This window comes from Zalophus californianus, chromosome 9 (assembly GCF_009762305.2).
Source record: "Zalophus californianus isolate mZalCal1 chromosome 9, mZalCal1.pri.v2, whole genome shotgun sequence".
Taxonomy (NCBI): domain Eukaryota; kingdom Metazoa; phylum Chordata; class Mammalia; order Carnivora; family Otariidae; genus Zalophus; species Zalophus californianus.
In genome coordinates this window covers 10,412,992-10,440,224 of record NC_045603.1, presented here as the reverse complement: position 1 = coordinate 10,440,224, position 27,233 = coordinate 10,412,992, and the positions used below count along the sequence as shown (strand labels likewise).

Genomic DNA, 27,233 nt, shown 5'->3' with positions numbered 1-27,233 from the left:
CCTGTTACTAGGTACCAAGAATTAGAATTTATGAGTGATGACTGAAACGTCAGGCACATTATATCAATCCTCTCAGCTACTTTGTAAAGCTAGAGTTATGCCTATTTTTTTTTATTGGAGAATAATTAACATGCAGTGTTATATTAGTTTCAGGTGTACAATATAATGATTCAACAATTCTATACATTACTCGGGAATTATCCCTATTTTTAAGGTATGGAAACATGTTCAGGGAGGCACACGATCACACGGCTGAGGGAGTGGGAAAAGACAGGATTCCAGCCTGGGTGCCTAGGACTCCCAAAGCCCTGCTCTTTCTAACCTCCGCGAGCTGAGGGGTGACAGAGGTGACTAAGACCCTGCTCCTTCCCATGGGGGGTGGAGCGACAGACCCATCCCAGCTCACTATTATACTGCTCAGAGTGATGTCACCACCAGCGCAGCCAGAGTGGAAAGCTGATTCATCTGAGGTCAGGAGGGACCTCTGGGGAGGAGCGGCTGACCCAGGTCTTGGAGAGGGAAGCAGAACGAGGCTTGGGGTTCCAAGGCCTGAGACCCAGAGCCCCACCGGACAAGGGCCTGCTTCCTATTGGTTCTGCCCACAGGGGCTCCACCCACCACTCTTCTAATGGGGCGGGAGGAGATCCCTGAGCCTACACAGGGGCAGAGGAGAACTCTGAAGGACCAGTCGACAGGCTCACTACATGGCGGAGTATACACCTGGACTGATGGGGGTGGGGTGGGAGCATGAAATCTCCCTGGCAGGCGATGGGGGAAGGGGATAGTGGCAGATAGAACGACGGAGTTCAGGGGCGTTTTGGAGTGGTGAGAGACTGGGTCAGGGGAGGGCCTTGGATCAGGCCATCTGGGGGTGCTTTGGGGTCAGCGGGGAAACTGCCCGATTGGCCTGAGGTTGGGGGAGAATGCCTGCCCGAAGTTTCAGGCAGGAGAGGTGAGTGGGTTTAGGGAAGTCAGTGTTGGGGATCTGCACGTCCTTAGGCCAAAGAGTGGGAAGAGGGCAGGCTGGGAGAAAGGAAAATTCCAGGTGGGCAGCGTGGTGGAGGTAGTCGGGTGGAAGACGTCATTGTGGGACGGGCGAGTTCGCAGTGGGTGAGGGGTCCAGGGGCTGTCCCGGAGTTCTTTGAGGGGTTCCCGAGGAAAAGCGGTGACCGCGATCGCCCAGCAGAGGGGTTGCGGGGTGTCCGGCCCTCGCGCGGGCGGGGGCGCGTCTGGGGGCGGAGCCGCCGCTGGGTGGGGCGCCAGGCCCCCGGGGCTCCCGGCGGCGGCGGGCGGGGACCGAAGCCAGCGGGACGCCCGCGCCGGCGGCCGGCCCACAGCGAGGGGGGCGGGCGGCGGTGAGTAGGCGGCGGCCGGCCGGGCCGGGCCACGCGGGCGGCGGCAGCTCGGGCAGGTCCGGGCAGGGCCGGGCGGGGAGCAGCGAGCCCAGCCGGGAAGCCGCGCCGGAGCCCGAGCGCGGACACCGAGGCCGCGGCCCCGCCTCCTCCCCGCCCTGCGCCCGCCGCCCGCGGGTCGGCGTCCGCAGCTCGGAGCGGCGCCGGAGTAGGAGCTGGAGCCGCCGCCGGAAACCGGCCGGAGTCGGGCCCGGGGGTGAAGCTTGATCCCGGCGGCGCCCGGAGCGGGTCCCGAGCCCCGCGCGGCTCATGGCGGGGCCGCGGGGCGCGCTGCTGGCCTGGTGCCGCCGCCAATGCGAGGGCTACCGCGGCGTGGACATCCGCGACCTGAGCAGCTCCTTCCGGGACGGCCTGGCCTTCTGCGCCATCCTGCACCGGCACCGGCCCGACCTGCTGTGAGTGCTGGGGGCGGGGGGAGGGGCGGCGGGCGGGCCGGGGCGCAGGGCCGCGCGGGCCCGAGCTGGGGACCCCCGCCCCCCTCAGTGACGCGGAGCTCGGGCGGTGGCAGGCGCCGCCCCCCCGGAGACCGAGACGCAGACCCTACCGACGGGCCCTCAACGACTCGCAGGTCACCGAGCACCCGTTCCCCCCGCCCCGGGGGACCCCTTCCCCACGAGGCCCCGCCCCCGCCCACTGGGACACTGAACCTGCCCCGCATACTGGTCCCTGCACCGAGGGCCCTGGCCCCGCCCACAGGGCACTGATTTCCGCCAAAGAGACACCTAGCCCTCCTTGGGGACCCTGGGCCTTTCCCGCACCACTCAAACAGGAGCACTGAGCCACCCCCTCTCCTCGAGGCACTGAGGCTCGGCCCTCTGGGAGGGGGGGTCCTCTGGCGCACTTCTCTGATGCCCCCCTGCCATCTTGTCTCCAGGGCACCAGCATAGTGCCTGGCACAGAGGAGACCCTAGGTTGATAGTTGTTGGATGAATGGATCCTGCCTACCTCCTACCTCCCACCCCAGTTAGGACACAGATCTGCCTCCCAAGTGTGTACCCACAGCGCTGCGGTCCTCAGTGGGGCAGGGAGGCTGAGGGAAGATTCCCAAGGTCTGACTGACAGCCCCCGGGGCGCTGCTCCAGGGTGTGAAATGGCCCCTTCTTGCCCCCAGCTGCCAGGTGAGGTTCTCATGGAGATATTTATTCAGACCCCCAGAGCAGTCGACTTGGGGCTTCTCTCTCAGCTCCCCCTGCCTTGGACTCTGGAACCTCTTCATTTATTCACTCATTCACTCATTCATCAAACACAGAGTGAAAATTAAGCTGGGGCCCACCATTCCTTGGGCTTCCTGTCTCATCGGCAACTTGAGACCCAGAGACCTGGTCTTTGCCTCTCTTGCCAACAGTGCCCCCGACAGGGCTCCCTGAGCCTGGCTGGGTCTGGGGTCTTTGGGTGTCTGTCCCACTGCAGACTTGTGCTCCCGCTGAGCACTGGACCTGGCAGGGCCCCGATGGAGGAGACAAGGGAGGAGAGAATGGCCTCAAGGATCCCATCTGTGTGCTACCGTGTCTGGGTGCTGGGGTGGGCCCTGTGTTGGGCCGTGGAGGAGAGGGTTTTGGGGGGGTGCAGCTGCAGAAGCAAAGGAAGACCGGGTGGAGACGTCCATGGGCGCCTGCCCGCTTTGGGGTGGGTGGCAGCTGCTCTAACACAGGCATGGGCTGGGGGTGGGGAGCTCAGGAGCAGGAATTGGAAGGCTGGAGAAGGGCGCCCAGATTGGACCCCTGTGTTGGAGCAGAGGGCTCAAGGGGCCTTCCGTTGCGGCTGGAGAGCAGGCAGTGAGGCAGGAGGCAAGGGACAGGGCCAGTGTGTGAAGGGACCTCAGTGTCAGGCTAAGGTGATCGGTGGACCTGAGCTGGCCAGCATCAAAGTGCAGGCTGTTTGGCTTCGTTCAGCAACTCCGTGTTCTAGATGTGTGACCTGGGGTAAATCACTGGACCCCTCCAGACATCAGTTTCCTCATCTGTACAGTGGGGTTGATAATAGGATCTATGTCACAGAATTGTTGTGAGGATGATATGAGGTAATGAGCATTCAATTAACATGAGTTATTACACGTTGTGTGATTAGACAGTAGGGTGTGATGAGGGTATGTTACTCCTTCGTTTGTGCTGGGCCCTGCCTGGTAATGGAGATAGTAGGAGCCAGGTGCTCCCCCTACGCAGGAACACCCTTCCTGCGGCCGGAGGGGGCCACCTGAGCAGAGCCCCGTGGGGAGGGAGCACTGCTGGGGCCCATAGCACAGGGCAGGGAGGACCAGGAGATGCAGCTGGCCTGGAGCGCCAGGGCCTCTTGCTGGCTAAGGAGGGTGGATGGAGCCATGAGGAGCTTTGTGGGTTTTAAGCAGGGGAGGGCAGATCCCCTCCTGAGAAGAGATTCAGAATCATGATTAGACATTCGTTTGTGGAGCGGGCCAGTTCCCTGGCTACCAGCCCATTCAGCAGAAGAAAAACTGAGGCCCAGCTGCCACAAGAGGCATAGGGAGGATCTCCATGAGAGTAGGGGTAGGGTAGGGCCTGGGGGCAAGTCATCTGAATGGGTTCAAGCTCTTGGAGCTGTGGGCCCTGCTGCTGCTGGGGGGCGGGGTTTGCCATGCTGGGGGGCCTGGTTCATTGTTGGCCACCCCTCTGACCCCCAATCCAGGCATCTTTAAGCTCCCTTGAGGGCAGAGACCATGTGGGTTTCATTTTTGTGTACTTCATCTCCCCCAGAGCCAAATAGAACTTCCCGGGCTTTTGAAAACTCTCAGAAAATATCTGTTACCAAAGCCCAGATGTTGATTAGGGACAGAGATGGGGGTGGGGAAGAAGCTGCAGGAGAAACCAGGGTTTCCGGGGTTTTTATAGTTTTCACAGAATTTATTTTCCAGAATTTATTCATTCAACAAATATTTGTTGAGCACTTACTAAGTACCAGGAACTACACAGGGTGTTGGGGGCACAGGGTGAACAAAACGTGAGCCCAGCCTTCTAGGAACACTGTGGGGGAGACTGAAGTTAACCGCCAAGACAAGTTGCTTTTGTCTCCTTTGGTCTCTGAACAAGCCTTTGTTGCGGCTGGGCTGGTGTCCCCTCACCTGTTCACAGGGTCACAGACTAGGACGCTGAGGTTTAGAGACTTTAAATAGCTTGCTTATGGTCACATTCTTAGGCAGTGGCAAAGCAAGAGGGCTTAGGGACCCAGCTTCGGCTTGGGTGGGGTGGGGGGGGTAGGGGCAAGGGTGGGGGGAAGGGGAGGGGGGAGGGAAGCGGCCTGGCCAGAGGTGGCAAAAGGGCTGAGGCTCATTCTTAGTCAGCTCCCCTGTCCTAGATCACCCAACCTTGGGGCACCTCCCTCTGGGGTTCTCAGGCTACCCTTTCCTGCCTCGGCCCACCATTCATCGGTTCGTTCATTGTACCTGGACTCTGCCTGAAGCAGTTTGGGGGCAGGAGGAGGGGGGCATGCTTGCCTGCCCCCTTGTATCAGTGAGACCTGCCCTTCCCCAAGCCCAGACTCATCCAGCCCTCCCCACCAACCTGGGAGGGGGTGCTAGAGCTTCCCCCAACTTACAGATGGGAAAATGAAGGCCGAGAAGACTGCTGACCTGCCCCAGGTTGCATAGCCAGGCCTGGAAGAGCCGAGCCTGGGACCCTGACCTTGGAGGTGGTGCTAGCCTGTTCTGGTCTCTGGGCCCACCATGTGAGAGAGTCAAGGCTGCGGTTTTCAGCCATAGAAGGGCAAGGCGTTGGGCGGGTGCACCTAGGAGGCTGCCAGCCGGAAGGCTATGCTGTCTCTGCCAGTTTCAGCCACTTGAGCAGCCTGGGGTGCTGAGGGGGAGGAAGGGGGACAGATGGAGCCAGCAGGCTGGCCAGGTGTCTCCCGCCAAGGGTCCCCAGGGCAGACCCCACTGCCTCTCACCTGTCCCAGCTTAGAAACTGGGAAACCCTTTACTGCTCCCCCAAGGGAAGGGGTCCCCAGGAGTGGCCCAGCAGGTCGGCCAGATGTTGTCAGTAGCTCTGGAGTATGTACAGTTTCCAGTCGGATTCAAACTTGTTCTTCTGTTCCTGGCTCCATTAAACATTCGTCTCTGGGCTGGGTCAGGGATTCAGCAAGTTGGTGTGGCTCCTCTGGGTTTGTGATAGCGGGTGGAAGGTCCAGAACTGTGGATCCTCAGGGCTGGGTGGTTTCCCCTTTCTGGGTCTCAGTGTCCTCATTGGTAAAGTGGGGTCAGTACCTGCCAAGAGAGTTGCTATGAAAATAAACTCCCGACAGGAGCTCAGCACAGTCCCTGGCATGAGGTCAGCCATCTGTGGCGGTCCCCATCATTACAAACATTAGTCCTCGTCTTGGTTTTGTCTTTGCCACTGACTCAGGACATGACTTACCGGCATAGTGAGAGATCTTAGACTTGAAAGGTTGGATTTAAAAAAAAAAAAAAAAAAAAAAAAAAGCTTGGACTTGAGCCCCGCCCCTTCAGAGTGATTTCCAGGCTCTGCCTGGATGCCTGGGCGGGGAGGGGCATGAGCTCCTGCTCTGCGCCCACCCAGCAGGCCCGGCTCTGTTAGCCTGTGCTTGTTGCCTCAGTTTCCTCGTTGGCCGTGCACAGACCCCTCCCCCAACCCTGCTGAGGCCCACACTGGCTGGGATGAGGTCACTTCCATTCCTGCCAGACCCACACCCCTGCCCCTGTCACCTCCTCAATGCCTCTCCTCCCCTTTACCTCTTGCAGAGATTTTGATTCGCTTTCCAAGGACAATGTCTTCGAGAATAACCGTTTGGTGAGTCCCCAAACAGATGGAAGGCTTAGAGGCTGTGAGTGTGTGGAGGGGGGCGGGGTGGGCAGGGGTTCTGCAGAGTAGGAGCTGAGGTGAGGGGCTCCTGGACCGGCTCCCTGAGAAGCTGCTTTGCACTGGGGCCCTCGCTGCTCCTCTCCCCACCCCCCTTCTTCCTTCTGGCCCATTTATGCCTGGGGCACCGTGTGCGGCCAGAGCTGAGGGGAGCCCATAGCCCTGGACCCTTTATCCCACTGAGGGAAGCCGGGCCTGGGCTGCCTAACCCTGCCTCCTCCTCTTCCTGTTCCGGCCGCTTTTGCACCCACCCCCGCACCTTCGCCCCCCCCCCCGCACCTGCCCCCACTCCCACCCCTGCCTCTCTCCCCCCACCTTCCCCCACTCCTACTCTTGCCCCCCCAACTCCCACTCCCCCCACCCCACCCCCTGCACCTGCCCCTCACCCCAGGCCTTTGAAGTGGCTGAGAAGGAGCTGGGGATCCCCGCTCTCCTGGACCCCAATGACATGGTCTCCATGAGTGTCCCTGACTGCCTCAGCATCATGACCTACGTGTCCCAGTATTACAACCACTTCGCCAGCCCTGGCCAAGGTGAGAGGGCGCCAGCCCTTTAGGGAGGCTGGCCCTGGGCGTGGGGCTGGGGAGGTGCCGGGCTGCGGAGCCCAGAAAACAGCACATCATTTATTCACTGGATCATTCATTCAGTTGTTGAAATAGGGATTGAGTAAGACAGCACTGTGCTGGGCCCTGGGGTTGCTGGCTGCCCTCGTGCAGCCCGCAGTCTTCTGGGCAGCAAACCCCTAAACCAATCACTGAACGAGAATAAAGGTAGACAAAGCAGGGTGCGCGTTCATTCGTTCATTGCTGTGAGTTCCCCTCTCTGGTGCGCCCCCCCCACTTCCTGTTTGCAGACACTTCCCTGGGGCTTTTCCTCCAAGGCCAGCAAGTGGCCCTGTGGGGCTGTGGTGCAGCGTTGTCCCCAGAAATGACCTTCAAGGTCTGAGAACTGAGAGGCTGGGGACCTGGGGTGGGGGTTGAGGGAACCACAGGGTGCTTCTCTGCTCTGAGTCATCACTGGGTGGCTCCTGAGCCTCCCACCTGGGGCATCCTCCTGCAGGAATCTCTCCTGGGGACAGCTGGGCCTCTCCTTGTGCAGAGAAGAAATAGGCCCAGAGAGGAAGCAAGGAGGTCAAGGTCACGCCACAGGAAAGCTGAATGGCAGGACTAGAATCCAGGTGTCCTGACACCTGTGCTGCGTCCCCGGGGGCCTTGCCCCTCCCCTCTCCCGTTTTGGTCCTTCCCCTTGCCTTGGCTCTCCGTGTGGACAATCTCAGCCTGTCTCTTTAAGAAAAAGTGTTCTACTAAGTCAGGGTTTTTATTTTTATTTTTCATTTTTTTTCTTACTAAGAGCAAAACATGCTTACTGTAGAAAATTGAGAACGTAGCAAAGAGCATAAAAATTAAGATAACCTGTTACCTGCCCCCCCAACGAGAGATCAATATTATAGTTGAACAAATAACATTATGTGTGTTTTAGTAGAAATCAAAATGAAAGTATTTCCCGGCCACTGAGTCTTTGATGAGAGGCAGTAGGGTGGAAATTAAGAGCATGGGCGTCATTGACTATCTGGATGACAATGGGCCACCATGGTCACCTGTCTGCCTCAGTTTCTCCTTTGCAAGGCAGATAAGAACAGTGCCCCATCTCTGAGGGTTGATATGAAGAGTAAGTGAGGAAGTGTGCACCTGTGTCTGGCCCTTATTTAGGGCTCAAGGTTCACATTATTATGACTCCTTTATTTCACTGGTTAGAGTGTAGCTTGCTTACCTAGAATCACAATTCAGTCTCACCCTCTGGAAGGTTCCCTGTCTCCAAACCCTAATCTCTTTCAACTAAGCTCTTTTCTGGAGGGCCACCCTTCCGGGGACCTGCGAGGCGGGAGGGGTGGGCCCCACAGTACTGTCGGTTGTGCCCGCTGGGTTCCTGGGTTCTCATGGGGCACCCCGGGCTGAGGGCAGCCCTGGTGGGCCCAGCTCCCCTAGCCGTGTGTGGGAGGGGGCACCCCCCTGGGCTTGCGGGGGTTCTTATTGATAAAGGTACAGTTTGTGCTTCTCATACAACTTGGCCTCTAAATGCAAACCGTTTGTGTCCCACCCACTGCTCCACCAAAGGAAACAGCAGTGTGTTCCCACCCTGGAGGCAGAGCTGGCTGTGAGACTCCCCCAGATGGTCCTGGGCTCTACTTTCTGGGCGACTAGAAGGATTTCAGGGGCGATCTGGACCAGACTTGACTTTCCCTGGACTGGGTCGCTCTGGAACCTGGCCCTGGCTAAGACACAGCACCATGCTGAGTGTTTGCTGGTGCCAGGCTCCATGGTGCCGGTGACCCTGGGCCCAGCCGCTGACCCTTCCTTCCAGGAGCCACGGTGTGGTCTGGGACCAGAGCATGAGTGAAGGACACCCAGCGGCTGTGTGAAATTGCAGTCACGGGGGGGCAGGGCGAGTGTTATCCAGATAAAATCCAGCTTCTTTTGTGTGTGTGTGTTTTTTTTTTTTTTTTTTTGAGTAGGCCACATGTTGTGCTCCACGCTGGGCATGGGCCCTATTCAAAAGCCCTAAAATCGAATCCTGAGCTGAGATCAAGAGTCGGATGCTTAACCCCCATTCCAGCTTCTTAGTGGGGCCTCTGAGCGTCTCTCCCCACTTAGCTTGAGCCACTCACTGCCCCAGCCAGAGGCATACTAAATTTTTTGTGTTTTGAATACATCATATTCCTTCTCTGCTCAGCCTTTCTTCCTGGTGATCTTCCAGCCCCAAACTCCCATTTTCTGTTCCACATCTCCCACCCACAAACATTTCTTTCCTACCCATCCTCTGATCTTCACATTTTGCCTCCTCTAAGCAGCCTGCCCTGATTTACCCCAGGTGCTCTTGCGGCCCCCAGCCTTGTGGTGAACACATAAGACTCTGGTCAAAATATTTGGATCACCCCTCCCTCTTCCCCTGCAGACCATCTGTGTTTGGTTCCTGGCTACGTAGCCCCCAGCACCCAGTACTTACTCATTCATTTGACAGATATTTATTGAGCCCCTACGGTGTGCCAGGAACTGTGCTAGGTGCTGGGGAGAGAGCTGAGAATAGGAGGGAGAGAGAGAGAGAGCACAAATGAAGAGGTAGTATGATTTCACGGGAGTCCAGTGAAGGAGACAAAATGATGGGATAAAAAGCAGGGGGAGGATGAAGTGGCTATTCAAGATGAGTAGTCACGGAGGACCTCTCTGAAGAGGTGACATTTGAGCTAAACCTTGAACAAAGAGAAGAAGGAGGCCATTTGAAGATCTGGGGAGGAATGTTCCAGGCTAGGGGCAGCAGGGTGTGCTTGCGTGCTTCAAGGGACTGAGCAGGAAGGAGGGGATGACAGAGGGGTGGTGGGGAGTGGTACTTGATGAGGCTGCGGGCTTCCAAAATTTCTGGCTATGACTCATCACACACATTCCCATCACAGTCCAAGTTCACGCACACATGTGTCACTGAAACAAGTTTCAGGAAACGGTTCTTCCCCCTTACCACACGTGATACAAGCCGGGGCGCCTGGCTGGCTCAGTAGATAGAGCATGCGACTCTTGGGATCGTGAGTTCAAGCCCCACGTTGGGTGTAGGGCTTACTTAAAAAAAAAAACAGCAGCATGTGATGCGTGAAGAGATTTTCTATTTCACCTTTTAAATGTGTTGGTTGTAACCACTAAATTGATTTCCGGGTTTGCTAACAGATTGTGATCTAGTTTGGTAAATGATATTTTAGACAACAGTAAGGAACTTTGATTTTATTCCTAAAATCATCAAATGGTAAAATTGATGATTTGGGGTATACGGCTTTCTGAATTTTCATTTTTTATTTTCATCCCTGGGGACAGAGTAGGTGCTGCGTGAATATTTGCTGAAGTAATAAAGGAGTGGAGTCTCCGAGGGGGCTGGTGGGCCGGGGTGGGTTCCTTCTGCTGTGAGGGCGTGCGGCCACACCAGCCCATTTTCCTGAACCTGGCGGCCAGCACCACGTGGTTCCTCTCTCTGCCTTCCCTCCCATCGCCTTACCCTGGTGGGACGGAAGCTCCTGGTCCTGCCACTTGCTGGGCACCTGCCCATTCTGTGATTTTACTGTTGCCCTAGCATTTCCACTGCCCGTGTGTGGTCAGAGTCACTGTCCTACTCTGTGGAGGCTCGGGGAGGTTAAGCAGCCTGCCCTTGGCCCTTGGCTTGGAAGAGGAGGTGTCTCCTGGCCTGTGTGAAGTGGGAGCCTGCTCTGGTCCAGCGGTGTTGGGTGGTCTTCCCAAAGGCCATAGCTGTGGAGTTCAAGTTGTAGGCTGGCTGGGGGCCTCCTGGGCCCCAGGGTCTCCACCTTCCTCAGGGTCTCTTTCCTGTCTCTTGGCAGCTGGTGTCTCATCACCTAGAAAGGCCCAGGCACCCTCCTCCCTGCCATCCGAAGCACCTACTCTGGCAGAACCAGAAGACAGGGCTCAGGTAGGCAGATGCCTGGCGGGAGGTGGGGGGGGGGGCGGATGAGTGGGTACCATTGCAGTGTTGATTCTTGGTCCTTTCCCCACTGGCTTTGGAAGTAGAGCCTCAGGCTGAGGGGGCATGGGCCAGATTCCGGTCCCATTCTGTGGGCAGGGAACTCCATTCTTTCTCGAGGGCTTGGGACAGGATCAGGAGACACCAGACCTAGGAAGGGGGCATCAGACAGTCTGCCACACTGACTTTGTCATCCTGGCACTGACAGGATTTACACATGTAATGTAGCAAATACTCCCCTTGATTCCTGTCGAGACAGAGCTTTTAGCTTCCTGGCGTGATTCCATTTTGTCCTCTCAACAACACTGGGAGGTGGGTGGTATGAGTCCTGTTAGATGAGAACCCTGAGGCTCAGAGAGGTTTGGTCATTTGTCTAAGGTCAGTGCCCCGCTCCAAGATGCTTAGAGTGACACCAGCCCTTCACATCTGGATAGCACTTCACGGGGTACAGAGGGCTTTTTCCACCTGCTCCCCGACTTGTCCTTGCTGGAGGAGCTCCTGAGGGCCAGGGAGCCTGGCCCAGCGTGGGTGCCCAGTGAGGTGGGGCTGAGACAGGCAGGGGTTGTAGGATTCCACTGGCAGGTGGGAACCCAAGGCCCAGGGACATGAGCAGCTTGCTCGGGTCACGGTGCTTGGAAGCGGAGAAACTGGGATTTAAACCCTGCTGCATCTGTAGGAGGGGCTGCAGAGAAGGCAGATGAGGTGGGCCTAAGACAAGGTCAGGCGTCAGGGGCCAACCTGCAGGGATGGGACAGGGGTCAGAGCGGCCGAGGCAAAGGGAGGTTACACAGCCAGGAGCCGTCTTTCTGGCAGAGAGGGCCCCAGAAACTGGAAGTCAGGATTTCTGTTTCCATTCTGACTCAGTGACCTTGAGCAAGTCTTTCCTCCGCTCTGGGCTTCAGTTTCCTCATCCGCAAGGTGGCGACTGTGTCCCTCCCTCTGTTCCTCCGGGGCTCCGATGATGTGCATTAGCACCGTGAAGCTTGTGTGCACTTGGGGGACACGGCTGCTGGGAGGGGAAGGGGGCTGTTCTAGAACAGGGAGGCTGGTGACCACGGCCCGGCTCCCCTCTGCCCGCCCCGTTCCCTGCAGGGCGAGGAACTGTTGTCGGGCAGCCTGTCGGAGCAGGGCGCCCGGCAGACCCCCAGCAGCATGTGTGCCGCCTGCCAGCAGCACGTGCACCTGGTCCAGCGCTACCTGGCCGAGGGCAAGCTGTACCACCGCCACTGCTTCCGGTGAGTGGCCGTGGGAGCCTGGGGGGCGGGGGGGCGAGCCCCCCCGCACCCCATTTCCAAGGAGGCGAGCTTCTGTGGATCCAGGCTCACAGTGTGCCAGGCACACTGCGGGGCTCTTCATGCCAGAGCATCTTGCTCATCAACCCCTTTTATTGATGAGCCAACTAAGGCTTAGTGAGGGGAGAAGCCGCGTCAGTCACGGAATCAGAGGAGCTGAGCTCAGGGGTTCTGCCTCCCACGCCGGAGCTCTCTGAGGCCAACGACCCGATGACGATTAAGGAGCTGCTTTAGAAGCCCTTGAAAAAAGAAAGGATTTTTTAAAAAATCACAATAACAACTTGCTTTCAATGTGTGGCTCCCGGAAGAAGCCAAGTTTAAAGAAAATAGAGTAAGAGACAGGGAAAAGACAAATAACTTAGAACATGTATGAAAACATTTTTTAAAAAATATTTTATTTATTTATTTGAGAGAGAGCGTGAGCAAGAGAGAGAAATCAGGAGCGGGGTGGCAGCGACAGAGGGAGAAGGAGAAGCAGACTCCCCGCTGAGCAGGGAGCCCCATGCAGGGAGCCCGGGATCATGACCTGAGCTGAAGGCAAACACTGAACTGACTGATGCGCCTCTGAAAACATTTTATATGTTGCAAAAGAGCAATCAGAAAATAATCAAGGGTGGGCGCCTGGGTGGCTCAGTTGTTAAGCGTCTGCCTTTGGCTCAGGTCATGATCCCAGGGTCCTGGGATGGAGTCCCGCATCAGGCTCCCTGCCCCACATCAGGCTCCCTGCTCGGCAGGGAGCCTGCTTCTCCCTCTCCCACTCCCCCTGCTTGTGTTCCCTCTCTCGCTGTCAAATAAATAAATAAAATCTTAAAAAAAAAATAGTCAAGGGAAGCCAGCGACTGAGTTCCAACATGCATTCGACTATGGGTTAGCATGTGGGTGTGTGTCTGTGGGTGTGTGTCTGTGGGTGTGTGTGTGTATGTGTCTCTGTGTGTCTGTGTATGTCTGTGGGGGTGTGGTGGCCAGGCCTGGAACCCCAGAGGCCTGACTGCAGAACTGAGGTGTCACGAGGGCAAAGCTCAAGCAGGGGCATTGTCATACTAACACATTCACATTTGGCCATGAGGACAGCATTTTAAGGACTTTTTCCAGTGACCCCCAGTAAGAAATACATTTGACACTGTGACCAGTTGTGAATACACACCTGAATAAGACCCCACATAAATAGACGCACAACTGGAATCAGTATTTCCTCAAACAGTATATTCTTAGTTGTGCGATACACTCCGATATGTTGTATTTTATTCTATTTCATAAAAAACAAAACCAAAAAAACCTTGCTTGGTTGACAACAACTCAGTCGGTTTCCTGAGCCGCTGGTGACCGATGGCCCCGGCACTGGCTGGTACCTCCGCGTGGGGGCAAACCTTTGCTTCCTCTTATAGCACAAACTGAAGGCATGTTTCACAATTTATGTTGCTTGATTTCATGTGATTTTATTGTTCTGTGCTTCTGGCGGTTACCACTTGCCTCCTCCTGTGGGAAGTCTGGGGTACAAGATCCAGGCTGGCATACGCAAGGAGGGAGGGCAGGAACAGCGGGGGCTCCTGGGGGAGGAGGAGCCAGTGTCCCAGGCCGGGTGCCCGGCTCCGTTGAAGCCCCCTCCCCACCTTCTCCCTGGCAGGTGTCGGCAGTGCTCCAGCACCCTGCTCCCCGGAGCTTACAGAAGTGGGCCTGAGGAAGGCACCTTTGTGTGCGCGGAGCACTGTGCCAGGCTGGGCCCCGGGGGGCGGTCGGGGGCCAAGGCCGGGCCCCATCTGCAACCAAAGCAGCAGGAACTTGCAGAAGAAGTCAGGGATGTGGACGGAGGCGGCACGGGTGCTAGTGCGCCCGCAGAGGCTGAGGTGGCTGTCCCCAAGGCCAGCCCCGAGGTCCGGCCCCAGATCCCCACCAAGCCCCGGCTTCCAAGCAAACCACAGGAACTGGGCAGCTTCCCGGCCGGCCGCCCCACGCCTGCCCCGAGGAAGGCCCCCGAGAGCCCAGCCCTGACACCCCCCACGCCCCGGCCCCGGTCCAGTCTGCAGCACGAGAATTTGGCCGAGCAGGGTGGCAACAGTGGCCTAGTAAATGGTGAGCAAGGGTCCAGCGGGGGCCGGGCACTTGCAGGGGTGCGTCTGGTGTTTAAATGCACGTGTGCATCGGGAGTATTCGTGTGTCCGCATTCTCTGGGCCTTGTTCAGCTCCACATGCACAGGGAGGCCCGCTCTGAGCCCAGGCCCTGGGGACAGATCTTGTTTAGGCCTATTTGTGCCTTCGAGGCCCTGCCAGGCTCAGCAGGGAGACAAGCACAGATAATAGAGATATCTATAGAATGCGGAAGGCTGTTAAGACCGGGGAAGCAGAGGCTACCGTGGGTTTCATGGGGGACACTCGGGGGTCAGGGGAGGCTTCGAGGCTGAGTTAAGGCAGTGTTTCCTGTCCACGTTGGGGGAAGTGTCCGAGGGACACTTGGGTCCCCCCTTCTCGGCTGAAATGCTGATGGGGTTTCCAGGTATCCTGGCCTTGCCCCCATGACCATTCTTTACCTGTCACCTTTGGTGCTTATCTAATCTCCCCGAGTGCTGGGCGGTGTCAGGTGGGAGGTGAGGTGGCCCTGGCCACCTGGAGTCCCGGCTCTGCCAGGTAGAAAGGGAGGGCACACCGCGGCTCCCCAGCGCTCAGCTCTGCTGCCCAGCCCACAGCCGCCCATGAAGAAGGCCTGTCTGACTCTCCTTTCCCATCTAGGAAGGCTGCACGAACCCCCTGTCCCCAAGCCGAGAGGGACGCCCAAGCTGTCAGAGAGGTACGCTGGCTCGGAGAGGCTTTCCCATGTTGGAGGCTCTCGTGCTGGGAATGGGGGTGCCCCTGGGGTCTGGGGGGTGGGCAAGGCTTCCGTGGACACATGACTCACCGGCAGAGCCTCCCAAGGACATGCAAGGCTCATTCTGGGTGGGTGACGCTGGGGCTGAGTGCTGGGCCCACATCTCCTTCCCCGGGTCTCCCCTGGGGTCCCCACTCCTGTGGGGAGGAGTCCTGGTAGAGACAGTGCCTCTGGAGCCCCTAGACCTCTCCACACCCCTGCTGCTCTGTGACATGGGAGACGTAGGCCTCACTCACAGAGCTGTTGTGAGAAGTGGCAGCTGGGTCTAGAAAGACCCGGAAAAGCTCCACTGTGTACCTGGCTCAGGCCCTCCAGCCTGGGACTCTGTGTCCCGCTTGAGGACAGCTATTTCCAGCTATTCTTTGGAGCTGTGTGTCCCCTGGGTAGTCTCAGGGGGAGAGTGGGCCCCAGCTGTAATAGTAGTTAATGCTCAGTGAGCACTTGCTGTACGCAAGGCACTGTGCCCATTGGAGCCTTAGAATGCCCTTGTGAAGGTTACTGTCCCCATTTCATAGATGGGCGACTATGGAGAGGGGCCAGGTGACTTTCTCAGCCTCACACAGAGAGCCCCTGTGGGTCCTTTCCTGGGCCAGGCTGATGGAGGCTGTGATGTGAAGGTTCACTCTCCCCATTTCAGCTTTGGGCCCAGACTGACCCCACGGGGCTGGGGGAGAAGGGTGCAGTTTCTCATCCACTCTCTTTGAAACGGACTTAAAACTCTCCAGAGAGAGGAGGATGCTGCCCCCCTCCCCAGTGGTTTCTGCCTCTTCCCACCTCCGTCCAGGACACCAGCCCCCAGGAAAGACCCCCCATGGATCACACTGGTGCAGGCAGAGCCAAAGAAGAAGCCAGCCCCCCTCCCCCCAAGCAGCAGCCCCGGCCCTCCGAGCCGGGACGGCAGGCAGGTGGAGAATGGAGGCGTGGAGGAGGCGGCCCAGCAGAGCCAGGTGACAGGTGGCCCGGAGCCCAAGCCCTACAACCCCTTTGAGGAGGAGGAGGAGGAGGACCCGCCAGCTGCACCCAGCCTGGCCGCAGGCCCTGACCTGGCCCACTCGGCCGAGTCCACACCCAAGTCCCTGCACCCCTGGTATGGCATCACCCCCACCAGCAGCCCCAAGACGAAGAAGCGCCCTGCCCCCCGCGCGCCCAGTGCGTCCCCACTTGGTGAGTGCCATCTCTGGGAGCTCTCCTGACAAAATGCTGGGTTTGGGGGCCGGAGTCAGCCCAGGGCTGGGGAAGGCTGTGTGGTGCAGTGGGGTCCCCGCCAGGCTGGGGGCCATGTGTGTCCTCACAGCTAATTCGAGAACACACCTGTGGGGTAGGTAGCACGCTCCCATCTTGCAGGTGAGGAAGGAGGCACAGAGAGGGGTTTGCCCAAGGCCTCACAGCACTGAGCAGTAGAGGCAAGCTTTGACAGGCAGGAGGCCAGAGGCTCTATTCTATCCTCCTAACCCTCCGTAACCCGCCTCACGGTAAGGTGTCGTGAGGATGTGATGTGTGCCTCAGTGAGGGGCTCAGCACCGCCCGGCTCCTGGAGAGCATGTGGCTGGGGTTCGCTTGAGTCCTGCCTGTCTAGTCACTACCCTCCTGTCGCCGGGCACCTTGGGCCCTGACCTGGCTGTGTGTGACCTTGAGCAGCTCCTTCCCTGTGTCTGCCTTCAGTGTCCCCATCTGGAAGACAGTGGTGGCGGGCCAGCCTTGGGGCGCTGTGCCTCCCTCCAACCATGCCCACTCATCCAGGCTCGTTGTAGTTGTTTTTTAAAAAGATTTATTTATCTATTTGAGAGAGAGACCAGGAGAGAAAGAGAGAAAGAAAGAGGGAGAGAAAGAGAGAGAAGTGGGGGGAGGGGCAGAGAGAGAGAGGGAGAGAAAATCCCAAGCAGATTCCTCACTGAGCGTGGAGCCCGACTCGGGGCTCAATCCCAGGACCCTGAGATTATGACCTGAGCTGAAATCAAGAGTCGGACGCTCAGTTGACTGAGCCACTCCAGGGGCCCCCCCCCCATTGCAGTTTTTGTCTGTCACCATCTTGTGGACTTCTCAGGCCTCAGGCCTGGTCACCTTCCATCATGGCTGGGGTGCGGCCGCCTCCAAGACCTCAGCTGGAGCCCCTCGGACAGGGGCGCTGAGAGCACATGAGAGATGCCTGGAGGCAGGTGCTCAGGTGGCCCAGGGCTCCCCGCTCCGGCCCCTGCCGGAACCCCGGGGCCCTCCAGCTATGGGGGGTGGGCAGCTGTAGGACGCTGAGTGCTGAGTCACACACAGCTGTGTCAGCCCCGGCCCTTCTCGGGCAAGTGCCTTCCCTCCGAGTCTGCCGCCTCATCTGGAAAACACAGATGGCGATGCTTCGGGGCATGGTATCCATCACCCACACGAGGATTCACGTGGCCCGGGGCGGTGCCTGGCCAGGGCCGGCGCTGCAAGGGCTGCCGGTTCCTCCCCTCTCCTGCTGGTCCGACGCACAAGACGGGCCAGCCTGGGCTCTCTGTGCCCTCTCCTCCCCTGGCAGCCTCGTCTCCTCCCCTGGCAGCCTCACCTCCTCCCCTGGGCTTTTGCTTTGGGTCATATCAGACCTGGGAGGGGCAGTGGAGGCAGCGGGCACGTGCAGGAGGAAGTGAGGGGCAGTGAGGGAACCCAGGACTACAGATGTGCCCTGAGGTGGCGCCCCAGAGCCCAAAGGGTGGGCGCTGAATGCGGACGATTCGGCGGCTACTGACCTTGGTCCTGTCATGCCCTTGCTGCTCTCTGGGCCCCAGCCTTGTCCGCACATGGAAGCACTCTGTGGAGAGGGGAGGGTGTTGGAGGGGCTGTGCCTCCTCGCGGGGCGCTCATGCACTCACTTGTTTGTTCAGCTCTGCACACTGCCCGCCTGTCACACTCAGAGCCGCCCTCGGCAGCCCCGTCGCCAGCCCTCAGTGTGGAGAGCCTGTCCTCCGAGAGCTCCAGCCGGACCCCCTCTGGGGAGCTTCTGGAACCCCCAGTTGTGCCCAAGAGCTCCTCAGAGCCTGCAGTCCATGCCCCTGGCACCCCTGGGACCTCTGCCAGCCTCTCTGCCGGCTCCTCCTCCCTGTCCTCCTCTGGGGAACTGGTGCAGCCCAGCGCAGACCAGACACCTCAGGCCAGCCCTGGCCTTGCCCCCGGTACTACGGGCAGCCCGGCTCCCCAGCCAGCCAAGCCCTGCAGTGGCGCTGCCCCCACCCCTCTCTTACTGGTTGGAGACAAGAGCCCCGTGCCTTCCCCTGGAACCTCGTCCCCGCAGCTCCAAGTAAAGGTGAGTTCTCCCCCTTGCTAAGAGCTGCTGTCCTGTCTGGTTTCAGGGCGGGAATGTCCAGGGTCTTCCATCTTTGCTAGCATCTGACTTCTTTTCTGACCTTGCTGTGTCCATCTGCCCATTCCTGACTCGATTCACTGAGGCCCAGATTGATCTGTCCGTCCTCCCATCCATCTCCTCACCCGTCCACCTGCCTGGCCCTTCATTGAGTGATGCGTCTGGGCACCTGTTTACTTGCCTATCCCATGTACGTGCCCATCCGGGACCCATTCCCCCAGCCACCATCCATCTTCACATCCTTTCTTTGACGAGGCCCTGTTTGTGCCGAGGCTCCCTCCCAGGCCCTCCTTGCACTCCGTCTCCTCTCAGGGGCACCCATCTCAGGGAGCTCATTCTCCAGGTGACCTTTGTGGCTGTTCATGTAATTGTTCCTCAGTTCCATGCCGGGAAGCAGGGGTCATCAGGGGTCCAGGACACTCCTCTGGGCATCTAGTTCCTGGGGGCGCCTCTCTTGTAGCCATAGTACTTGCAGGCCACCAGGTTCTGACTGTGCATGTCTGTGCACACTCTGCAGCCCCTGAAGGCCCAAGGCTCGTGTGGCCCCGGGTGGAGGGTGTCAGGACAGCTCAGGTCAGGTGGCAGTAGTCATGGTCTGATGGACCTGACAGAGGTTAAGTCTGGGGAGCGGGCTGAGCTGTTGGTCCAGCTCTTACCTGTGCACCTTTCAGACATTTCACCTGCCCAGCAGCCTCCTGTCCAGCTCTGCTACCCACCTGCTGTGTGACCTTGAGAAGGCCCTGCCCCTTCTGTGGGCCTCAGACTGCTCTGAGGAGGCCCAGGGTTCCCTGGTGGGGGCAGGTGGGGGAAGAGGTCAACTTTGGACACCCCGCCCTCCACCTTCAGGCGGTGCCTTTTATTTATTTATTTATTTATTTATTTATTTATTTATTTATTTTTATTTATTTATTTATTAGAGATTTTTATTTATTTGACAGAGAAAGGGAAGGAGAGAGACAGAGAAAGCGAGAGCACAAGCAGGGGGCATGGCAGAGGGAGAAGCAGGCTCCCTACTGAGCAGGGAGCCCGATCCCAGGACTCTGGGATCATGACCTGAGTCCAAGGCAGACGCTTAACAGACTGAGCCCCCCAGCCTGCAAGGCTGAGAACCCCTGGGGACTCAGCGGCCTCGGGCTGTTTGACCCTGCTGGGCCCCTCCACCTGTTTATTCAGCTCTGCATACTGCCCGCCTGTCACACTCAGAGCCACCCTCTGCAACCCCGTTGCTGGGGTTGGGTCTCTCCAGGTGCTGCCCTGTGGAAACCAAACCCCGTCTCCCTGCCATGCCTGGACTCAGGCCCTGGTACTTTCCCTGCTCCAGAAATCCCAGGGCAACTGCTAGCCTGAAAGAATCTCTCCATGGGCTAGTGCGGGTGAGGTGAGCAGGGCTCCCTCCAGCCTCCCTCAGCTGCTGGGAGAAAGTTGGGTAAACACTCCGGGGAGCACTGCAGGCCTCAAGCGAGACCTTTCCATGGGGCCCATCACGACGCCTCTGTGTCTGATGAGCTGGGGAAAGCAGTTGGAGGACATTGGCGTTGCCCGTGGGGCAGGCGAGGCCCCGTCCCGGTGCTGGGGCTGTCTGGCTGTGCTGACCTCAGGGGGCAGGCTCTCCACAGAGAGTCAGACAGATGGAGGGCTGGGGTGCATGGAGCGGGGTGCAGCAGAGGGGAGGGGTCTTTCCTGGGGAGGGGACTTTTCTGGACAGGGAGGAAGGAAGCTACTCTTTTCCTCCATCTCCTGGCCAGATGGAAGGTGGGATCCCTGCTTCCTGTCAGGGTGACACGGGCCAGGAGCTTCATTTCCCTCTCTGAGCCTGAGTGTCCCTGCTAGAAAGGGGTGGTTGTGAGGCCTGAGTGAGTGAGCATAGCCGTCTGGCCCTAAACTCCACGTCCTGACCACTGCCCCTAGTGCTAGACGGCTGCCCCGGCCCTAGCTTGGGCCCTTAGGAAGTGCATGACCTTGAGCCAATTAATTAAGCTCTCTGAATTTGAGTGTACTCAGCTATAAAATGGTATTACAATAAAATGGCATTACAATACCCATTTTGCAGAGAGGTTGGGAGAGCAAGAGCGTATAAAGGTATCCAGTGCAGGACTGGAGGTGGGAAGCCCGTGGAAAGGGAGATGTTTGTCGAATGCCTCAGTGCACCAGAGCCGGAATGCTAGGGGTCTCTCTCTCTCTGCCTGGGCTGCCCCCTCCCGGCCTCCAGGCCCTAGTCCCATGTAGTCAGGCTGCTGGGGGTCTTACTGCCCCCCTCCCCAGACTTATCCTCTGCCATTCTCCCTACCTTTAGTCTTCTTGCAAGGAGAACCCTTTTAACCGGAAGGCATCACCCACAGCATCCCCAACCACAAAGAAGACCACCAAGGGATCCAAGCCAGCCAGACCACCTGCCCCAGGACACGGCTTCCCCCTCATCAAGCGCAAGGTACCAGCCAGCAGCCTGCAGGCACTCAGCCGCCTCAGGCGTCCCGGGGACTCTTGAGAGGATGGGCTGTCTGGGTAGCTGCCTTTGGGGGTGCTGAGAGGGGTACTTGGGGGGCCCCGATGGGAAGGTTTAACTTGCAGCCAGGGGGATTTTGAGCAGACCAGCTCTTCTCAAGCTGGAGCGTGGCTGGTGCATTTCATTTGTTACTAATAATAGTTCAAGGATGGAAGCACTCACATGATACACTTGGAGTTAAACAGATTAGAGTGTTCTTGAGTTTCTCTCTCTCCTAGGGTCACTCTCTTACATTGTGATATCATTTCTGGAGTGGTAGAGGAGGGGGGCGGGTTGCCACGAGAGGCAGGAGGTTGTGCGTCCCTCTGGGGGTGCCTTTCAGCGCTGGGGCCGGGGGCACGGAGGGGTTGGGGCCCCCCTCCAGAGTGGCCCTTCCCCACACTGGGCTCCTGCACCCGGCCGCGCTGGGTTGTGGGACAGAGCCCAGGCCCAGGGTCTGTGGAGGCTAGTGCTGGCCCGTGAAATGTCAAAGTGCCTGGCAGCAGGCAGGTGGGACGGGTGGGCTGTCCTTCCGGTGACCGGGGCGTTGTCGGGCAGGTCCAGGCCGACCAGTACATCCCCGAGGAGGACATCCATGGAGAGATGGACATGATCGAGCGTCAGCTGGATGCCCTGGAACACCGTGGGGTCCTGCTGGAGGAGAAGCTGCGGGGCGGCGTGACCGGTGCGGGAGCTGCTGGGAGGGCCTGGTGGGTGGGGTTTAGGGGTGGCGGGAGCCTCCCTCCCCAACGGCTCCTTTGAGGGCTGCAGGTGCTGCCAGCCCTGGCCTCAGTGGGCATCTGGCTTCCAGAGGGCCGTGAGGACGACATGCTGGTGGACTGGTTCAAGCTCATCCACGAGAAGCATCTGCTGGTGCGGCGGGAGTCAGAGCTCATCTATGTGTGAGTCCTCCCCGCTCAGCTCCCCTGCTCCGCTCCCCAGAATCCGTGGAGTTCAGCACGGAGCATCTTCCCTGCCTTCACTCCTCACTGACGGCCCCAGGGCAGGGCAGTCGTGTGAGGGGTAGGGCTAATAGTTGGCTGTTCCCACCCTCTAGTTTCAAGCAGCAGAACCTGGAGCAGCGCCAGGCGGATGTAGAGTATGAGCTCCGGTGTCTTCTCAACAAGCCAGGTGAGCGTGGCCCCCCCTGCCCCCGCACTCCTCTGGCACCTGCCCGGGGGCCTGTGACATTCATGAGTGGGCCCAGGTCTTACCCTACCGGCCCTGGTGGAGACGCACAGGCAGGCTCTGGGAACAGGGCCCGAGGCGGGACAGGGCCAGGAGGTGCAGTCTGGGTCATAGCAGGTGATAAATAGGCTCGAGTGATGGCAGGAGAAGGAACAGCATGGCCGCTGTGGGGGTGTGGCCTCATGTGGCATCAGGGAAGACAGGCTCGCAGAGAGCACCAGGCTCAGGAGCAGGCTGGCCTATCTCCTGGGACTTGTGGGTAGACAGGTCCCCGCTGGGGAGAGCCTTCAGGCTCCAGGGCCCAGGGCTGCCCCAGATGAGTGGGTGACAGCAGAAGCACCTTGGGGCTCATGGCCTTGAGGCCAGAGCACGGCCAGACTTCACCAGCGGTGGGAGGGAAAGTGGAAGGATCCCGTGCACACTGGCTCAGAAGGACTCTGGGGGTGCTGGGCGGGATGTTGGAGGGGGCAGCGGGAGGGATTGGGTGTGGAGTTACATAGTCCTCTGTTCTGCCATGTTCCACCGCGAACATGCTGGAGGTGGGCCGGGGCCGGGGAAGGGGGGCTAGGCAGGTTTCTTAGCCTTACTGAGCCTTAGTGGCTTCAAGTGTAAGACAGGATGAAGGTACCCACCTTGTAGGGTATACCTGAGTGGAAACACTCCGTGCCCCCCGAGGGGCTGGTGGTTGATGGTTATTATGTGGCTGAGTTGGGGTCTGTGGCCTTGATGTGTAGTTGAGCCACAGGTAGGCAGAGAGACCACAGGAGCCAGGGCTTTTGGCCACTTCCTCTGGCCCAGACCATGGGCTTCACTGTTTCCATTTCACAGATGAGGAACTAGCCAGAGGTTGAGTCTTGCCCATTGGTGGTGGCGCTGGGCTTCTAATCCCTGTCTCTGACTTGGCCTGTCCCGGCGCACGCAGCCCCTCCTGCCTGCTGGGACAGTGGCCCTGCCTCTCCACCGACTAGGGAACTTGGGAGGCTGGCTAAGACCCAGAGGCAGAAGTGTCTCTGGAAGCCACTCCACCGCCTTCTATGAGTCATGGCCACATCTCCTGGAATCTGGGGCACAGCCCCCACCAGAGGGAGCCACAGTGAGGCCCTGTGGCTGGAGTGGGCGCAGTCCGTCCTGTGTGTGCGCCCTAGGCCAGCCTGGCCCTGGGCTTACTGTGTTGCTTTTCCAGCCTTCTGTGTGATGGCTGCACGTCCTGGGCTTGTCATCCTGTCCCAGAGTTTGCTTTTGCAGGGTGGGACTGATTTATAAGGCCCCAGGTCGGTTAGGGACCCATAAAACACCATAAGGGCTGTAGCTTGGGGGTATCAAGCTACCCAGGATCAAAGACCGGCTCCACTCTTGCTGTATGACACTGGTCAAGGACCCAACTTCCCTGAGCCTCAGTTTCCCCACATGTAGTGTAGGGACATGACCTCCCTAGGCCCCACATTTGGGAAGTAGCAGAGGGAGTTGAATTGGGATGGTGACTCCTGTGCTGTCCCCAGAACTATGCTGGGCCACCTGCTCCTGAGCTCTGGCAAGGTGAGGTGTACGGACATTGGAACATGACCAGGTGCGGTGGGGGGGGGGTCCTCAGGATGTTTATTTCAAGATAGGGAGGCCTGTGGTGGCAGACGTTATAGAGGGAAGGCTGGTGTGGGCACCCTTCCCCTGGGAGCCTATGGGCTGGATGAAAGGGAAACTATGGTGCAGGGGGGCCCTTGGGTGGTCCTGTGGGATGGCTCAGGTTCTTGAGAGGAGGCTGGTGGGGTAGCAGGTATATGACACCTCGGGGACACCTGGCTGGGCTCACCACCTCCAGGGTCCTGTCCCCTCTAATCTGCACTCCTTCATGGCATTACATGAAGATCCCAATATGCCACTTGGGTTACATTGTTTCTATTGCATAAGGACCCCTGGGGTCCCCTGTTACCTCCCCAGCCCTGCCCCGCTCTGGCCAGCCCACCCTTGGAGGCTCTCAGCAGGCCCAGCCTGAATCCTGCCTCCAAGAAACCATCTAGTGAACATTCGTTGAACGAATGAGCAAAAGCAGGAGCCCCTTTGGCAAGAGCTCGTCTCTGTTCTCAGAACATGTGTTGTGCTCGCCATCCCGGAGCCCCCTTGAGGGGTTTTTTGGTAGGCAGCCTAGTATCCTTGGTCTCTTCCTGAACAACCTTCATTTCCCCCAAAACCTGTCATCCCTCCCTAGGTGGGCCCTCCTTCCTGTCCTCACAGGATCCAGGATGGGGCTAGGTTGCAACCACCGCAGCACTTAGGCGTTGGTCCCTGGCTTCCTGGGAAGGCAGGAGGGGCTTCCCCCGACTCAGTTCCCCAACTTTTCTCCTTGGGCAGAAAAGGACTGGACAGAGGAGGACCGGGGCCGAGAGAAGGTGCTGATGCGGGAGCTCATGACCCTCATCGAGCAGCGCAACGCCATCGTCAACTGCCTGGATGAGGACCGGCAGAGGTGAGGTGGCTGGCGGGGGGGGGCGGGGGGGGGCGGTCCCTGCAGGACGGGCCCAGGACGGGTCCAGAACGGGCCAGGCCAGCCCTGCCCTCATGGCCAGCAACCCCAGCACACCCTCCCTCAACTTGGGGGAGGGACTCCGGCTGGAAGGGATTGAGAGAATATGTGTCCTTCCTCCTGTGGGACACTCAGCTTCCCTTTCTCATTTCAGGGAGGAGGAGGAAGACAAGATGTTGGAAGCCATGATCAGGAGGAAAGGTGAGGCCCCTCCCAGGGCTCTGGTCCACCCGAACTGTGGGAGGGCAGGGGGCAGGTTGAACAGAGGGTTGGAGCGGGCGCTCCAAGGATGGTGTGTGCAAACTCTTAGCCTCTCTCTTGAAGGGAGGGCCATGTGTGGCGAGGCAGGCTAGCCTAGAGGCAGGAAGGCTGTGGCCTGGGCTCAGAGGGTGCGCTATGGGGAGGGCTGGGGTGGGCAAGGAGCACTTTCCCAGGGCGGCTTCCTGAAGTCAGGAGTTCCTCCTCGATATCTGCAGCTGATCTTGGAGAAGTTTGTGGGTTAGGGGCACCTGGGTGGCTCAGTCAGTTAAACCCCTGACTCTTGATTTTGGCTGTGGTCACGATCTCATGGTGGTGGATGGAGCCCTGCGTCTGGCTTTGCGTCTGGCTTTGCGCTTAGTGGGGATTCTCTCCCTCCGCCCCTCTCCCCACCCAGGTGCTTGCACACTCTCTCTCTCAATAAATAAATCTTAAAAAAAAAAAAAGAAAAAAAAAAGAAGTTTGTGGGCTGAAACAGCCGTGCCTCCTGAGATAAGATGGTGCCCGGAACAGCTAAAAGAGCACTGGCCTGGGAGTCAGGAAACCTGGTTTCATCTTGGTTCTACCAGTGACTCATTTTGTGGCCTTGTGGTTAGGTCTGGACTCTATAGTCAGGCTGCTCAGCTTCCAGGCCCAGCTCTGGAACTTACTAGCTCGGTGACTTGGAGCCCGTCATTTCAGCCGTGCAGGCCTCCCCCTCCTCGGCTGCAGCATGGGGGTGCAGAGCGTTCCCAGGATGGTGCACAGAATGCACTTCGCCCTGGGCCTGGCGCCTGCAGAAAGCTCAGCGGGTGTTAGTCCATTTCAAAGGCCCACAGTTGCCTTGTGAAAACTGAGGGTGAGGCGGATGATTTTTGACGTTCCTTCTAGCTCTGTCAGTGTCCGCGTCGATAAATCCATGCCATGCTTCCGAGCTCCAGATTGCTTTCACAGTTGTTTATTTCTGGATCCTTGCCAAATCACTGGGACAGGGGCAGGGTCCCCGTCCTGTGGGCTCACAAAGGTGAAGTGACGTGCCCAAGACTCCAGATGAACTGGAGGAGAGGATCTGGGCCTTTGTCACTGCCCCTGGCCCGCCCCGACGTACTCCCCTTCCCCACATGCTAAGGGCTCCCCTTTCTCTTCTGCAGAGTTCCAGAAGGAGGCTGAACCCGAGGGCAAGAAGAAGGGGAAGTTCAAGACCATGAAGGTGCTGAAGCTGCTAGGAAACAAGCGGGATACCAAGAGCAAGTCCCCAGGGGACAAGAGCTAACAGCAAGGGCAACCAGCTGGGGCTTCCACCCCCCCGGCGCATGCAGCCCCTGGGCTGTGGCCTGCTCGGGGGGCACCCTGCTTCCCATCGGGATCGGTCCCAGGGAAAGATGATGTCAGGGGAGGGGGCCTCTGGGTGACAGCCTCTCCCTCCTCAGGGTCCTCTGGCTGGTCTGGGCCAAAGAATTTTCTTCCCTCTTCTCAGGGCCGCATGTAGCTGCGGCTCAGCCCTGCCCGGTCTGGTTCTGATGACTCCAGATGCTGTGACTGACCCAAGGAGCAAGCAGGGCCCTGAGTCCAGGGAGTGGCGGGGGCTGAGCACCCCTGCCTTGCGTCCCACCCACTGCCTGCCTTGACGGGCAGCCCCTGGGTCCCTCTTCCCTTCTGTACCATGTCCAGATGGGATTGTTAGCTGTCAAATTTCTGACCCAAAGGTCCTTCCACTCACGCGGTCTGCCCGTGGTGGACCCCTGGCCCGGGTCTCCTGCCTTCAGGGCTCTGCTGCTCTTGGCAGGCCGCAGGCCTGGCTTGGCCGCACTGGCTTCTTCCTGCCCCAGCCCTGGCTCTGAGTCCCCGTTTTCCTTCCCAGTGCAGGTGGCCCTGAATCTGTTTCTCCTCACTCAGGAGCTCTATTTATGAAGTCTAATTAGGTTTGAGCTTGTTACTGTGTCCTCAGACACGAATGGGCCTGATGGACAAATGCCTCCCTCTGTCCCTCAAAGCTCTAGGAGGTGCTTCTCTTGTCTTCCCTCGTTCCATCGGAAACCTCACCCCCCAGGAATCGGGGCTGGGTGGCCATGCTGGGCTGGGTGGGTGCCCTAGAGCTGAGTCCCCAGGGAGGGCCTCTGGGAGACAGGCCCCAGAGGCAGTTCTGGTCCCCAAGCATCAGCAGAGGGAGCTGTGCTTCACAGAGGTGCTAATCCTGGTTCCTTAACACACTGTAGTCTGACCCCTCATTTAGACTTGCCCCCCACCACCCCAGGGTTGGGGGATGGTGGGCCTGTTCCTGGGTATGGTCATCACCAGTCTGTCTTCTCACACTTGACTGTTGTCCGCTCTCTCCCGACCCGTCCCCCCGAAGGACTGATGGCTACTCACCCCTCTGATGGCCATGGGAGAGGAGGAGCCGACGGGGACATTTGCCTTTTCCCCAGGGAATGTGTCCAGCAGCCCTCGGTCAAAGCACTGTTGCTATAAGCTATCTCTGGGGCGCTCCAGGGCCCCCTCCCTCAGCACACCTCTGGGGAAAGTACGCACTGTATTAACTCGTGAGGATTTTCCTCACCAACAATAAATGGAGACAACCTCA

The 27,233-nt window shown here is 58.7% G+C and overlaps 2 protein-coding genes across 8 annotated transcripts in view; one reads left to right on the top strand and one right to left on the bottom strand.

The window, feature by feature from the left end:
* The first annotated feature begins 475 nt into the window (after positions 1–475).
* MICALL1 (MICAL like 1) lies at positions 476–27,233 on the top strand. Of its 5 annotated transcripts, XM_035721813.1 has the most exons (17): positions 1,358–1,807; positions 6,118–6,166; positions 6,627–6,768; positions 10,608–10,696; positions 11,840–11,982; positions 13,664–14,109; positions 14,764–14,821; positions 15,684–16,063; positions 17,752–18,170; positions 20,521–20,655; positions 21,268–21,394; positions 21,521–21,611; positions 21,767–21,840; positions 24,244–24,358; positions 24,570–24,616; positions 25,804–25,862; positions 27,006–27,233. In XM_035721813.1, the coding sequence occupies exons 1-17, from the start codon at positions 1,662–1,664 to the stop codon at positions 27,009–27,011; spliced, it is 2,526 nt and encodes an 841-aa protein (XP_035577706.1). In that variant the 5' UTR covers positions 1,358–1,661; the 3' UTR covers positions 27,012–27,233. The 5 variants fall into 5 exon arrangements, with proteins under 5 accessions (XP_035577708.1, XP_035577707.1, XP_035577706.1 ...); XM_035721815.1 differs by lacking the exon at positions 1,358–1,807 and adding an exon at positions 476–712 and having other exon boundaries at positions 25,804–27,233; XM_035721814.1 differs by lacking the exon at positions 1,358–1,807 and adding an exon at positions 728–952 and having other exon boundaries at positions 25,804–27,233.
* C9H22orf23 (chromosome 9 C22orf23 homolog) overlaps positions 4,765–27,233 on the bottom strand; it is a 30,794-nt gene continuing 8,325 nt past the window's right edge. The window contains exons 7-8 of one of the 3 annotated variants that reach the window (XM_027594910.2): positions 17,617–17,678; positions 4,765–5,622 (exon numbers count right to left, since the gene is read on the bottom strand). In XM_027594910.2, coding sequence (XP_027450711.1) covers positions 5,616–5,622; positions 17,617–17,678 — 69 coding nt within the window. In that variant the 3' untranslated portion in view covers positions 4,765–5,615. Of the gene's footprint in view, positions 5,623–12,028; positions 12,279–16,811; positions 17,223–17,616; positions 17,679–27,233 lie in introns of those variants that run through there. The other 2 variants (XM_027594909.2, XM_027594911.2) reach the window with 2 other exon arrangements.

What these genes read in the sequence shown, in the direction of transcription:
- MICALL1 (XM_035721812.1), top strand. Translation starts at nt 1,662, where the DNA reads ATGGCGGGGCCGCGGGGCGCGCTGCTGGCCTGGTGCCGCCGCCAATGC. An exon ending in AACCAGAAGACAGGGCTCAG is followed by an intron (nt 10,697 to 11,839) that starts GTAGGCAGATGC and finishes CGTTCCCTGCAG; the next exon opens with GGCGAGGAACTGTTGTCGGG. An exon ending in TACCACCGCCACTGCTTCCG is followed by an intron (nt 11,983 to 13,663) that starts GTGAGTGGCCGT and finishes TCTCCCTGGCAG; the next exon opens with GTGTCGGCAGTGCTCCAGCA.